At 59.4% G+C, this 13,814-nt stretch overlaps 1 protein-coding gene, 1 long non-coding RNA gene and 1 pseudogene across 3 annotated transcripts; all 3 read right to left on the bottom strand.

The window, feature by feature from the left end:
• Positions 1-5,657: 5,657 nt before the first annotated feature.
• Positions 5,658-7,355, bottom strand: LOC149120714 (leukocyte immunoglobulin-like receptor subfamily A member 5). Its single transcript, XM_089320116.1, has 4 exons — positions 7,271-7,355; positions 6,484-6,942; positions 6,253-6,260; positions 5,658-5,942 (listed from the first exon to the last, which is right to left on the bottom strand). Exons 1-4 carry the CDS (start codon positions 7,353-7,355, stop codon positions 5,781-5,783), a joined length of 714 nt encoding a protein of 237 aa, XP_089176242.1. The 3' UTR covers positions 5,658-5,780.
• A 2,893-nt stretch (positions 7,356-10,248) lies between these two features.
• On the bottom strand, positions 10,249-11,349 carry LOC149120715 (uncharacterized). Its single transcript, XR_016224994.1, has 2 exons — positions 10,660-11,349; positions 10,249-10,522 (listed from the first exon to the last, which is right to left on the bottom strand). It is a non-coding gene; the product is annotated as an uncharacterized LOC149120715 (long non-coding RNA).
• A 5-nt stretch (positions 11,350-11,354) lies between these two features.
• Positions 11,355-13,277, bottom strand: LOC149120716 (leukocyte immunoglobulin-like receptor subfamily A member 5 pseudogene; annotated as a pseudogene). The gene is made up of 4 exons (XR_016225224.1): positions 13,108-13,277; positions 12,466-12,951; positions 12,023-12,325; positions 11,355-11,401 (listed from the first exon to the last, which is right to left on the bottom strand). The product of XR_016225224.1 is annotated as a leukocyte immunoglobulin-like receptor subfamily A member 5 pseudogene (transcript).
• Between the last annotated feature and the right edge of the window lie 537 nt (positions 13,278-13,814).

A 13,814-nucleotide genomic window follows, 5' to 3' on the forward strand; every position in this document is an offset into this window, starting at 1 on the left:
CCTGGAAGAGGGGCAACCGGGACAGGATCCGGCACCCCGACCAGGACTAGAAACCAGCATGCCAGCCCCGCAAGGTGGAGGATTAGCCTAGTTAGCCGTGGCGGGGTCCCTGATTTTTTATTTTTAAATTCTGAAAATGTGAGAGGCAGAGAGAGAATGAGTGAGCCAGCTCCATCCATTGTGTCACTCCCAGAATGCTCTTATGGCTGGGGTGAACCAGGGCCAATGCCAGGGGCCATGAGCTTTATCCACACCCCCCCACATGGGAGGCAGGAACCCAGCTCCAAAGCCAGAGACCATGGCCCCAGGACCTGCATGAGCAAGGAGCTGGAGCCCAGACGTCCAGCCAAGAATTGGACCCGGGCCTTGCATCATGGGGCCTTTGCTTCCTCAGGAGGCCGGTTGTTCTCACTGAGGGTTCAGCTGCAGTGGGTTCTGCTCCCCATGGAGGGGCCCTGTGCCTTTCTGTGGTCTCTCCCAGTCCCCCAGGGGTTGGGTGCCCAGCAGGGGGCAGCTCTCTGGCAGACGCTGTGGGTGTGCAGGTTCCCACCCCACTCGGTCAGACTCAGCCTCATGCTCTCGTGAAGGCTGTGGGTGTTGGGTTTTCAGTACTTTGCTTCCAGATCTGCAGGTGCAGGCTCCCTGCATGTGGCCGGCTGGGGTGGTGACCGGAGCTTTTCCCTGAGGGCTGAGGGTCCTGACTGCTTTCTCTCTACAGCACCCACTCTCTTTAGTTCTGTGGAGACCTTGGTTCCAAGCCCCCTCCTCAGGGACTTGGGGCAGGGTCTCTGTTCCCTGGGAGGTGCTAAACCCCATCAGGGCCCACCTCCTGGGCAGCGTCTGCCGAGTACCCGCACTTCCACTCCCACTTGAACCAGAAGGCTCTCAACTAAGCTTTTGTCTCCACCACTGGCTCTTTATTTCTGTGCCCTTGAGACCAGATACTTATGGAATTGTTTCTAATGTGTCCTGTTGATGTGTGTGCACGTGTGTTTGCACATTTGAAGGTCTGTGTGCATTTATGTATATGTGTTTCCCAGTGTGCAGGTGTGTGCATGTGTCTGCAGCTGTGTGCACACGTGTATGTGCGCATATGTGTATGTGTCTGCATCTGTGTGCACGCATGTATTTCTCTGTATATGAGCGTATGTATCTGCATCTGTGTGTATACACATGTGCATGTGTGCCTGTATGTCTGCATTTGTTTGCATGCATGTCTGTTTGCATGTGTGTATGAGTGCGTCTGGGGGTGTTTGTGTGTATGCGTTTCTGTGTTCTGTGTGTGCAATCTGTGCTTGTGTGTGCAAGTGTGTGCACGCATCTATTTATGTGTCCGTGTGTCTCTGTGCATGGATGTGTGTGTCTGCACATGTGTGCATGCTTGTGTACATATGTTTATGTGTCTGCATGTGTGCATGTGTGTATATGCATGTATGTGCATGTTCCTGTGTCTGCATGTGTGTGCATGCGTGTGTGAGTGTGTTGATGGGCACAGCAGTCCTCTGCACGGCCTGAGCCAGCACTTCCTCTCACGCAGCTCTGTGCCCAGCAGAGGTCAGCACATCATGGCCCAAGGACCACAGCCAGCCTACGGCCTCTCTGTGGATGGCCCATGGTCTGAGCGTGTTTTCACATTTCTGTGTGTCTGAGACGAGTTGAAAGAAGGCTATCCCAGGCCGTGTGGACATGCTGTGACACACAAACATCAGCTCTCACCTTGCTTACTGGGAATCGACCCTGTTCCAGTGTGTGCACAGCTCGTGGTTGCTCTGCTGTTCCCAAGCCCAACTGGCTCAGCTGACCTCCTGGGGGACGGCAGAGGATGTGTGCTGGAATGAGAAGGCCATGCCAAGATGGCCACTGGCGAAAGAAAATGTCTGGAAACAGGCTGTGATTGGATGGCTTCAGAAACTGTCTGGCAACTGGCTGTGATTGGTTAGGGCATAGACCGCCCCTTGACTGGATTGGCTGCCTTGGCTATATAAGCTGCTGTAGCCACTGAAATAAATGAGTCTGCAGGCTGCTCGCCTCTGGCCTGCTTTCACCCGACTCCCAGGGTCTGTGTGGTGACTAGCGCCTCTTGCCCCCACCATGCTCCTCCTCCCAGAATTGAATCCACAGCAATAGATGTGAGCTGAGTTTGTGAGGGGGCAAGAAGCCATTCTTGTTGCATCCTTGCCCCAGACCAGGTGCCCTCTGCTGCATTCCTACACTGCTCTGCACACCCCTGCTGTGGACAGGGCCTGCACAGCCAGCTGCGAGCCTCTGCCGAGGACACAGAAGGGCTGAGAGGCGCCTACCTGTGACCATGAGCTCCAGGGCACCACTGGGGGCCGCCACACCTGGGGGCTGCCACGGTGGCTGTTGCTGTGGATTTGTTCTGAGAGGAGGAGCGTGGTGGGGCAAGAGGCACAGAGTCACCACACAGACCCCGGGAGTCAGGTGAAAGCAGGCCAGAGGCGAGCAGCCCACAGACTCGTTTATTTCAGTTGGTACAGCAGCTTATATAGCCGAGGCAGCCAATCCAGTCAACGGGCAGTTTATGCCCTAACCAATCACATCCTGTTGCCAGGCAGACTCCATTTCCAGGTGGCTTCCAAGGGGGCTTCCGAAGCCATTCCTGAGTAACTGATGCCCACTTGCGTGTGTCCATCTTGGTATGGCCTTCTCATTCCACCACAGGTGGCGACCGCACAGATGCGGGGGTTCCCAGGACCAGAGCCAAGGTTCCTTGGGACCCCTTGCATCAGTGCTGTGGCAGGGAGCCATTTCCCCCCGGACTCACTGGAACTTTATCAAGAGGACGCTGGAGGCAGAACAACATGGCAGGGAAATGTTCTGTCCTGACATAACCCCAGACCCTGATCCACAACAGGCAGGGCTTGTCACAGGAGCCTGAAAGAGGAGAGGTCAACAAACTTTCTCCTTTTAAAGAAATTGTTGCTTTGATATTCAAAAGTTGTATTTCTGTATAATTGTCATGTAAACATCAAACACACAAACACACAACACACACGCACACACACAACACACACGCACACAAACGTGGAAGAGCTAACCCAAGCTAGATAATGTGCGCATTACCTCACAGACTCATTGTGTGCTGGGAGCATCTGACACAGTTTTAAGCCATTTCAGCTGCCCGTGCCATGAGCGTTATTAACTACAGTCGCCATGACACACACTACACCTCTAGACCTTCTTCTCCCACGTGATTCTGTAGCTCTGCTCTCTGACCTGCGGATCCCACGCCCTCCCCTGGTGACCACCACTCTGCTCCCCAAGTCCCTCACAGCCCACACCTGAATGACTTCCCGCATGGGTTTTCCCTGTGCCTGGCTTGTTTCACTTCCACAGTGTCCGCAGTGCCTCGGTTTCCTGAAAACATCCGGGTTTCACTCTTCCATGGCCGAGTCTTATTGTACTGTGGGACACCTTGCTTCGGGCCCCATTCACCTCGGTTGATGATGACAGTGATGTGAGCTGTACCACAGGAACGCGGGCGGGCAGGTGTCTAAGGGTCTCCTCTCCCGTAGCTCCTCCCCTGTGCCTGACCTGGGCTAGGAGAAAGGAGCGGTGGGGGTCTGGGCCCCAGGATCCCCTCTCTGTCCCACACTGTTGCGGACAGGTGAGCCAAGGAGCTGCCCATGCGCTCAGAGAGTTGGCACCGTCGGGAACTAAAACCAGGAGGCGGCATGATACCAAGGGTTCGAGGGGCCAGGTGGGGCTGAAGGAGGAGCTGCCGGGTAGAAAGAAGGTTAATGGTGGACGAACCGGAAATACCAGACGGGCTCTTCCGGACACCTGGGAACCTCGGGCGGGGATCCGGAGACCCCAGCCCCCTCTTAAGGAGTCCTACAGTGTTCAAATGTGCTCTTCCAGGAACCCGGGAATCTCGGGCTCATGTCCGGAGACCCCAGGCCGCTCTTCCGTAGACCCAGGAATCCAGAGCGCTCTTCTGGAAGCCCTGCACACCCTCTTCCGGAAACTCAGAGACCCTGCACTTCTCTTCCAGAAACCACAGACGGGCTCCTCCAGAAAGCAGGGGTCCCAGATGCCCCCTTCGGATATGCAGGCAAGGCTGACCTTGGTTTAGAGCTACAGTGGAGGCACGGCCAGAGCAGGTGCGTTGCGCTCCACTTCTCAGGTGTCCGTTGCATGTAGACTTCCTTCCACGCAGAAAGTGCCAGGGAGGAAGGGGATGCTCCCTTGGGAACCAGGTGCCCCAGATCCGCAGCAGCAGCCACACTCATTTAGTGAAATACGCCTTCCCAGGAATCCAGTGTAAGTTCTCTCTTCTACGCAGAAGTTGGAAAAGTTGGTCTTATAGTAGCAGAGTAGGATGGTGACCACTATCGCTGAAAAGGGTCTGGGGGAGAGATGAGGGAGGTTTGGTCCCCGGGTCCCAAGGTGGAGTCAGATAGAGGAACGGCTCTGTCTGCACAGCACAGGAGGCACCCATGGCTCACATAACCTGTTGAGTGTTTCTACAAAGAACTCGAGGAGAGGAGCTGGGGCCCAAACACAAGACATGACAAGATGGGAAGGCCCTGGTGTGATCAGCACACCCTCCAATACCATGCTGCACCTCCCAAATTATTATGTGTTCATTTAAAGGAAAAAATAGGTGGTAAAAATGATGTCTGTGTCTTTCTCTTTAGTCGAGCTGAAATTCACAGAGCACAGATTACAGACCTGACAGAAATTTAATTCATGCTGTAGCTACTTCTCACATTCACTGTGTCGTGTACCCACCAGCACCTGTTCAGAAACATCTTCATTAATGGAGACAGAAACCCTAGACCCACTCAGCAGGCACCTGCACTCTCCCTCCCACACCCAAGTCCACGTTCTGCCCTCTGAATCTGCACCCCCGGGCACCTCTCAGAGCAGAAGCAGAGCATGGTGTCTTTGTGACACTGGCTGATTTCTCCATGATTATCCAGACCCTCCTTCTTTTCTAACAGGAGAGTATCAGCCGTATCTACAAACACCGCCTGTTGTGGACGCACTCATCTGTTCTGCTTATTCTGGTTGCTGGCATCTTTGGGCTCATGTGAATGAGGCTGCTATGAACCCATGGATGCAAACACCTTCTTGGGTTCCTGCATCAATCCCTGTGGTTATATGTGCAGGAGAGGAACTGTTGGATTGGATGGTAATTCCAGGGAACCATGTTTCCTTCTTTATTGTGCTGATATTCAAATAACATAAAACCAGCCCTTTAAAGTGTATTATTTGCTGACTTTTAGTACATTACCAATGTTGTACACCGTTAACTTTTTAAAAACATATATTTTATTTATTTGAAAGAGTTACAGAGCTAGATACAGACCGAGAGAGAGAGAGAGAGAGAGAGAGAGAGAGAAAGTCTTCCATCTGCTGGATCACTCCCCAGATGGATTGACCCTGCCCACCCTGAAATCCGATTTCGCTCGTTTATTCTGTTACTTGGAGTAAGCTCCGTGTTGTTGGCTGAAACTCGGATTCCCACGCATGCGCACTGGGAACTGAATTCACCAGAAACAGAGCAAAAGGCTCCATGAAGAAAGAGCTAAGTGCTAGGCGCACATGGGTGCGGATCCACATTTGGTCTGCAGGGGGCGCTCTCACACCTCAGGGCAGGAGAAGTCCATAACTGAATAGAGGAAGAGCCCCTGCTGCCCCCAGACAGTTCCCCCAATGGAATGCCTGAAGACGGTTCCCCACTGTTCTCACGCTCCCCCCTGCCCCACCCCCAGGGCTCGGCCTCTCTGACCCAGCGCTGTCCTCTCTCCAGGTCACCACCGGCCTGCAGCCCGGGTCCTCTTGTGGCTGTACCAAGCCTCTGCCAGCAGAAGCCCGAGGCCCAGCAGGACCAAGCCCGCCATGCCCATGCGGATGAGGTTCTCCAGGGTGTGGTCCTGGGGTGCTGGGGCTGGTGGTGTGCACGGAGGGGTCACCTAGGCTGGCCAGACCCTGTAACACAGGACCCCACCTCCCCGCAGCAGCCTGAGCCCAGACTGCACATCTTTTTGTCTAGGGAGTCCCCTCGCCCAGCGTGGGCTTTGTGAGAGGCCTGTGCACCCAGCCCAGTTCCCTTCCCAACTCCAGCACCCCTGTTCCATCCACTCCACTTCCCACACAAACCCTGTGCCACACAGGATGACCCGGGCCCCAGGGCTGAGACCTCTGCTGTTTCTCACTCCCTGTGACCTCCCCCAGGTCCCCTCCCCCAGCCCAGTCCTCCTGAGGGGACAGCCCTGCACTGACCATGAGGACTGATGAGACAGGGCTGGGCCCTCACCTGACACCTCCAGCTGCAGGGGGTCACTGGGCAGTGACCACACATGGGGCTTGTTGGTGTCAGCGCAGTAGCACCTGTAGATGCCCCTTTGGGTGCTGTCCACGGGGCCCAGGAGGAAGGTGGCCTGCCACAGCCCAGCCCCATGGGAGTATCTGGCTTCCTGGCTGTGCAGGGGGCTGGCTCCACCCTCCTTCAGCAGATGGGCAGTGCCCGCCTCATCTGAGCCACAGGAGAGGGACACGTTCTCTCCTGACGCCACCACGGGGCTTGGCTGGGCTGACAGGGAGGGCGCCGGGAACATCCCTGCAGGGGAAGCAAACCAATGTCTGGGGGGCTGCTGCTCCATGAAGTCCATGTTTCTTCTTTGGTGGGCACCACCAGGGTCAGGGGGTCACTGTGCTGGGAGGGGCTGAGCGAGGTCCAATACACACAACAGTACTGCCCTGTGTCATGGGAGCTCATGGACGTGATCACGGAGAAGCTGGCCTTGTGTCTGGAGTCCTGCTGGGGCCTCGTTTCCCAGGGATGACGGCCGCTCTCTGTATACATATGATAGACCTCAGCCTGCAGAGAGCCCTGGCACCAGAGGGTCACAGGGCTCCCTATGGCGACCGGGGGGCCTGGGTCGGCCCAGATGGAGGGCTTGGAGAGGGTCCCTGGCAAGGAATCAAAGTTGCAGCCCCCGGGTGCAGCCTCTCTCCCACCCCACTGCCCAGCTCCACTCCCAGCCCCTCCCAGCCATCACCATCAGCCCAGCCACCCTGGGCTCCTTAACATGAGCTGTCTGGAGCCCCCGGGACTGAGCCAGGTCAGGGGAGGACTCACCCGCCTGTGCCCCATCCCCTGGCACCCGGCACAGCCCTGGAAGAGAGGTCCCCATGAGAGCTGTTCCCCACTCCCCACCCCTGCAGAGACGCCCAGGCCTGCCCTGGTCCTCTGAGCCCTGGGGTCCCAGCTGGGGCAGGGCGCTGTCCCCTCCCGCACCTGTAGGGGTCCCATTGTCCCCGTGTCCCCAGCTCACCCAGGCAGAGGAGGGCAGTGAGGGCTGGGGTCTGGGACCGCCACCCATGGTCCCTGTGGAGCAGAGCAGCTTTGAGGGGCGCAGGCCCAGAGTCCGGCTGGAGATGAGCGGGGAGACGTCACGGGTTCCTCATCTGCAGCCTCACAGGAAGGGAGCAGCCCCTCCCCGACCTCCCCTGCTGTCCCTGAGGATGGGGCCCAGGAAGCAGCGGGCACTAGGGACAGCTAGGACCAGGCCTCCGCCTCCGCTGCCCCCTGTACTGTGCCTGCCCTGCCTCCCTCCCCCACTCCAGCCCCCGCCCCAGGAGTCCACTCTCTGCCCAGTTAGGGTTCTGGTTCTCCCTGCACAGGCCGGGTGGCCGAGACACGCACTTCCCTTTCCTGAGCTGCTGAGTGCAGTTGTGGGGGCTGGGGCGGGGGAGGGGAGGGGAGGGGAGTGGGGAGGGCTGGAGCCTGTGGGGAGGGTGACAGAATCTTCCAGGCCTCTCAGAGCTGATGAGAGCAGATGAAGAAGGCAGACCCTACAGAGGTGTGGCTGAGCTGCAGCCCAGCTGTGGCTGTGGCAGGTGCAGGAGGGCCCACAACAGGGGACACGGGCCTGGGGTGGGGTCCTGCTGGGGGCTGGCGGACTTGGGTCCCTGCTAGGGGCTTGAGGAGGGGAGGGTGTCTTGGAGCACAGGCCCCGAGCTCCTCTGGGTACTGAGAGCATGGGATACCCTGGCCCCGGGCCAGCTGGTGACCCATGCCCCACACCCTGTGCTGGGTTTCTCTGATTGAGGGGGACTTGGAGCAGGGGACTGGGCTCGTGTGGAACCACACTCCATGTTCGGCTGGGGATTCCCAGCACCTGTGTCCTGAGCCCCCCACGGCCTCTCCTCCCCTGATCTGAGCACCTGGGCTCCATGCTCCCAGATGACATGGGGGTGTCGCTTCCTGAGCAACCTGAACAGGTGACGTCGTCCCCCAGTGTCTCTGTGGTGGGGGGATGCCCGAGACCTCCCCTCCTTGGGTGGCCGTGGCTGCAGCACTCCGGTCTCAGGGTCCTGCAGTGTCCCTTCCAGATTCAGACGTGGGGACAGCACCGTTCTGGTAGGCACCGCTCCTCAGAAGTCCCTAGGAGCGCCTGCTGACCCCAGAGGTGAATCAGAAGCGGTCCCGGGTCCCAGGCAAAATGGAAGACCCCATCTTCAGCCGTGTTTGGGGGTGGAGCTCTCAGCTGCCTGCTCTGGGGTGGGGGCCCCATGAGAGAATGCACGGTGGCTCGTCACAGCCTCGGGTGGCTCGGCACTGACAGGCATCTGTCCTTTCCTTAGCCCTGCGTCTGGTTGAGAGGAAGTCCCCCTCCCAGAAACAGGAGCTGGCAAAGCGTGCATGCAGTGGGGTTCACAGCAGAGCCACAGAAATGCAACGACCCCCTCTGGCCTCCACAGCCCTGCACAGCCCCAGGGCTCTGTGGGCTTCCAGCCCTGGGTGTTTCTGGGAAGGGTGCTATGCGAGGCCCATTGTGTGTGGCTGTGCCCCCAAGCCCCACGCATCCTCACTCTATGGCTTCCTGGGGCTCAGCAGAGTTCCCACGGAGCCAGGGACCCACCTCCCTGAGCCCCGCATCCCCGGTGCACATCCGGCTCCTGTCCCTGGCCGGCCGTGCTTGGATGGATGCCTGTGTGCACAGTCCCTGGGTGGTTGTCAGGGCCTCCCCCAGGCCCTAGGTGGTGAGAACGCTCCACAGAGCCTGCACTCAGCACACTGGTGAGCGCTGCACCTGAACCTGACCCTTGCCAGGATGTGGGTCAACGGGAGCGCCTGACTCCGTGCAGGGGGTGGGTTGCTCTGTGCTGTGCTAAGGCTGGGTCTGGTGCTTTGAGGAACTATGAGCCTCTTGCCGCAGTGGCTGAACCCTGCACATTCCAGCCGCGTCTCAGGGCTGCGATTTCCCCACACCCTGACCACACTCTGTCTACTGTGTCTTTGAGAAGTGACCAGTGAAGTGGCATGGGGGGTGCCTCTCTCTGGCATTATTTGCACTTCCCTTCCCTTGCGCTGAGTGAGTTGCACCCTTGCTTTTCCTACTGTGGCTTCCAGATCTTCATACAATGTGTGCGTTGTCTTTCTGCTCACTTCATAGCTCTCCACGGTGCACAAGAGTTCTGAAGTTTTGAGGATGATCAATGCAGCCATTTTCCTGTTTGTTCCTCGTACTTTCAGAATCACAGCTAAGACGCTGTGATGAAGTCTGAGGTCATATTTACCCAGGTATTTCCTTCTAGGCGTGTTTAAAATTTTTTATAAACTCTGATTTATTTATTCGAGAGGTAGAGACATAGAGAGGAGAGACAGCAACAGAGATTTGCCACCTTCTGGCTCACTCCCCAGACGGCTGGGCCAGGCTGAAGCCAGGAGCTTCTTTTGGGTCTCCCACGTGGGTGCAGGGCCCCAAGCATTTGGGCCATCCTCTGCTGCTTTCCCAGGGCATTAGCAGGGAGCTGGATCAGAAGTGGGGCAACTGAGATTCAAACTGGAGGTCATATGGGATGCGGGCGCTGCAGGTGTTGGCTTTACTCCCTAAGCTACGCTGTGGTGGGGTGGGGTCCCAGCCCATAACTGGAAACACTGGTGCAGAATCCACAGCGCTCTCTCAATCCCACCTCCCTGAACTCTGTGGGAAACGCAGACTTGCACCACACGGACAAGCAGAGTAACCAGCCACCAGAGGAAGCCGGGCAGGCATCCGCACTCTTCCAGAACACCGGGTGCTGCCGTCCGCCAGAACCACCGTGTTGTGGGGTTTATGTTAGTTGTGCATTGAGAAATCCAGATGACCTTGAACTTCCCGTGCCTGAAGAAACCCTGCACACACTTTCTTTCACTTCTGTGTGGTCCTCTCAGAGGGTGGATTCCCACGGTCATCTGGGATTTTACCTTAGAGTTTGATAAGCCACACATTTTTAAAAATATTTATTTAAAAATCAGAGTTACAGAGAGAAGGAGAGAGAGAGGTATCCATCTGCTGGTTTAATCCCAATGGGTCCTCACAGCTGGAGCTTGTCTGATCTCCAGCCAGGAGCCAGGAGCCAGGAGCCAGGAGCCAGGAGCCAGGAGCCAGGAGCCAGGAGCCAAGAGCCAGGGGCCAGGAGCTTCTTCTGGGTCTCCCAGATGGATGCAGGGGCCCAAACACTTGGGCCATCTTCTACTGCTTTCCCAGGCCACAGCAGAGAGCTGGATTGGACGTGGGGCAGCCAGGAATTGAACCGGTGCCCACAGGGGATGCCGGAACCGCAGGCAGCAGCTTTTATCCATTAAGCCACAGCACCAGCCCAGATCTATTGATTCTGACCTCCCACATCTGGCCCCACCTGTCATGGCCTCCTTTTGGTGAGCAGAATTTTAAACCCATCTTGAGTGACAGGTGTCCCACCACATCCTGGCCCACTTGCTGAAGGTCAAGGGGAGCAAATCCTGGCGTTACCCTCTCCGTGGGCGGCAGAGCCCGGGCTCCTGTGGACACTCAGGGCCACTGAGCTGTGTGCGGTCCCTGGAGAGGAACAGGACGGAACCGCACGGGAGCCTGCAGGGCGGTGGGCAGGGCTGCGGGAGGCCAGAGCCCCTTCCCAGAATGCGCATGGGAGCCCAGGGGAGCAGCACTGCCAGCAGCCCACCAGGGTCCCTGCCCCTGAGCAGGATTCCCACAACCCCAGGTGAGCTCTTCCCACTTCCCACAGCTTCTCAACATGCATGCCCGGATCCCCCCTCCCCCGCACCAGGGCTTGGCCTCTCTGACCCAGCTCTGTCCTCTCTCCAGGTCACCGCTGGCCTGCAGTCCGGGTCCTTCTCTGGCTGTACCAAGCCTCTGCCAGCAGAAGCCCGAGGCCCAGCAGGACCAAGCCCGCCACGCCCATGCGGATGAGGTTCTCCAGGGTGTGGTCCTGGGGCGCTGGGGCTGGGGGTGTGCATGGAGGGGTCATCAGGCCGGCCAGCCCCAGTGAACCAGGACCCCCTACTCCCCTCAGTAGCCTGAGCCCTGGGTCAGGCCTGTAGCTCACTCACCAGCGGGGGAGCCTGGCTGGAGGTGCGAGGGGCTGCTGGGCTCTGGTCCTCCTGAGAACAGGTACAGGACAGTGAGGAGGAGGAGACCCCGGCCTGCTCCGCACTCTGTGCTTCCCAGCCTCTCGTCTCGCGACGCAGTTCAGCGTGGTCCTCGTGTAAGTCGCCCACACATCACTCTGTCTGTGTTCTGGAGCCGCCAGGGAACTCCGTAGGGGCCGAGACATGTGGCAGCCAAGCCTGGCGAGCCTCTCCCTACAGGAGCAGGTCCCGGGCCCACCCTGGGCCATGACCAGGCCCCACTGGGCTCGATAGTCTCTGTCCTACTCTAATAGACACCCCGGGGTGTGAGGCCCGTGCTGGGTGGGTCCTGTCCAGTTCTGCAATGCTCGCCCGCTGTGGGAGCCCGGCCTGGGGCTGCCGGCCAGGGCGCTGGGCAGAACCCATCAGGCCCTCTGCAGGGACCACTGAGGGTCCTGCTGGGTCAGGAGGGAAGAGGGGTGGGGCTGCACAATGGCTCCGCCCACACCCTATCCCTCCTGCCCTGCAGTCCCACCGCCCTCACTCTGGGTGTCTGGCCCAGGAGCCCCAGGCCCCTTGCCCAGTTCCCATCTACGCCTCCTCTCAGTGTCTCCGTGACCTACCGAGCTCCTTCTCAGGCTGTGGCTTCCTCACCTGTCACCCCCAGCTCCAGGGCGTCACTGGGCTCTGACCACACAGAAGGATTCTCCCTGTAGGAGCCATAGCATTGGAACGCCCACCTGCGGCCAGGAGTCACAGGGCCCACAGGGAACAGGGCCTGGGACTGCGCACTAGGGTGTGGCTCTGAGCTCCGGGTCCTGGCAGCCCAGGGCACCCCCTCCTCTGTCAGAATGAACCTGTGGAATCCCAGCTGGGAGCGGCACTGGAGGGTCACATTGGCCCCTGAGGTCACCACGGGGCTGGGCAGGGCCGAGAGGCTGGGCTTGCTGTAGGCTCCTGGGAGAGGAGGAGCAGTATGTGAAGCAGGGCTCACCCTCCACGGTACCCCCAGGGCTGCGCTATGAAGGGGGGCCCCTGGGAGCAGACCCCTCCCTGAGGGCACAGCCTGTGGGGCAGGGACCCTGGGTGACCCTCACCTGACACCCGCAGCTCCAGGGCATCACTGGGCTCTGACCAGCCAGCAGTGCTGAGGCAGACACAGCTGTAGCGCCCCGTGTACACCTCAGCCATGAGATGATGGAGAACTTGACCTTGTTTCTGCGCTCCAGGGGCATCACTCTGTCCCAGGGCTCTGGGATTCCCTCTCTATACAGACGGCACTCCTGGGCCTCCAGGGTCCCCTGACACCACAGGGTCCCAGGCCTGCCCAGGGCGATCACAGAGCCTGGCTCAGCCCAGAGGATGGGTCTGGGGAGGGTCCCTGGAAGGAAACCAGAGGCTGGGTCCCAGGACCACGTCCCCTCGTAGGCCAGGACCCTCCCAGACGCCCTCCACACCAGACAGGGCTGCTGTCCCCACCCAGGCTGCCTGGGGTGGCCCTTGTCCCATGGGGGGGGAGGGGACCGGCACAGTGGGGGCACGCTCACCTGCCTGCACTCGGGTCCTGGGGCCTGCACACAGCCCTGGAGGAGAGCTCCCCGTGAGAGGTTTGCCCCTGTGCCCGTCCTCTCCTCCCCGGGGCTCCTGAGCTTGGGGTCTCCAGGGAGCAGGGCCTGGCACTGGGCAGGGGCGGGGTCCCTCCCAGAGCAGGGTCTCCTCACCCTGTCTTCCAGTCTCACCCAGGCAGAGCAGGACCATGAAGGACGGGTTCATGGCGTCTCCTGACCAGCCCCGGCACAGCGCCCACGGCACGGGCACACACCAGGTGTGGAAGCTCGGAGGCCGGGTCTTCCCAGCATCGCAGGGCTGTTCCACCCGCAGCCCCACAGGAAGGGGAACCGCACCTCACCCCCAGCCAGGCCCTCAGTCCCCAGGATGGGGAGGGCACAGGCTCCCTGCAGGGATGGGGCCCCGCCCCCGCCCTGTCAGCTGGCTCCGCCCTCCTCTCCCAGGGCCAGGACCCAGCACCAAGGACACGGGGCCTCCCTAGTGGGCTGACTCCTGCCCCGGGGTGTCTTGTCTCCGCCTTCAGTTGCTGTGCACACAGCATGCAGGAACCAAGCCCCAGGCACATTTCCCGCCAGATGTTTCGCAAGGGCCAACTTCCTTCCTGCCGTTTCCGGGCACCACGTCCCCAGCGGGCACAGGGCGCCTGCACGTGTAGCCGTGTGCCAGGTGTGACATTTCATGGCTGAAACTGACAGGATCCTTCCTGGAATTCCCGGGCCCAAGACTCCTGCAGGGAGCTGTGACAAATACTCGGGTGGTGGGGGCTGGCGCTGTGGCGTAGTGCGCTGGCATCCCATATGGGCACAGCTTCCTGGTCCAGAGCTGCTCTTCCGACCCCGCCCCCTGCCATGGCCGGGGAAGCAGTGGAAGGTGACCC

This window comes from Oryctolagus cuniculus, chromosome 18, assembly GCF_051225735.1.
Source record: "Oryctolagus cuniculus isolate XC-2025 breed Fujian yellow rabbit chromosome 18, ASM5122573v1, whole genome shotgun sequence".
Lineage (NCBI taxonomy): Eukaryota > Metazoa > Chordata > Mammalia > Lagomorpha > Leporidae > Oryctolagus > Oryctolagus cuniculus.

Coding starts and splice junctions, on each gene's coding strand:
- LOC149120714 (XM_089320116.1), bottom strand. CDS start 7,355: ATGGGTGGCGGTCCCAGACCCCAGCCCTCACTGCCCTCCTCTGCCTGG. Junction 6,943..7,270: donor GGACAATGGGACCCCTACAG/GTGCGGGAGGGG, acceptor ATTCCTTGCCAG/GGACCCTCTCCAAGCCCTCC.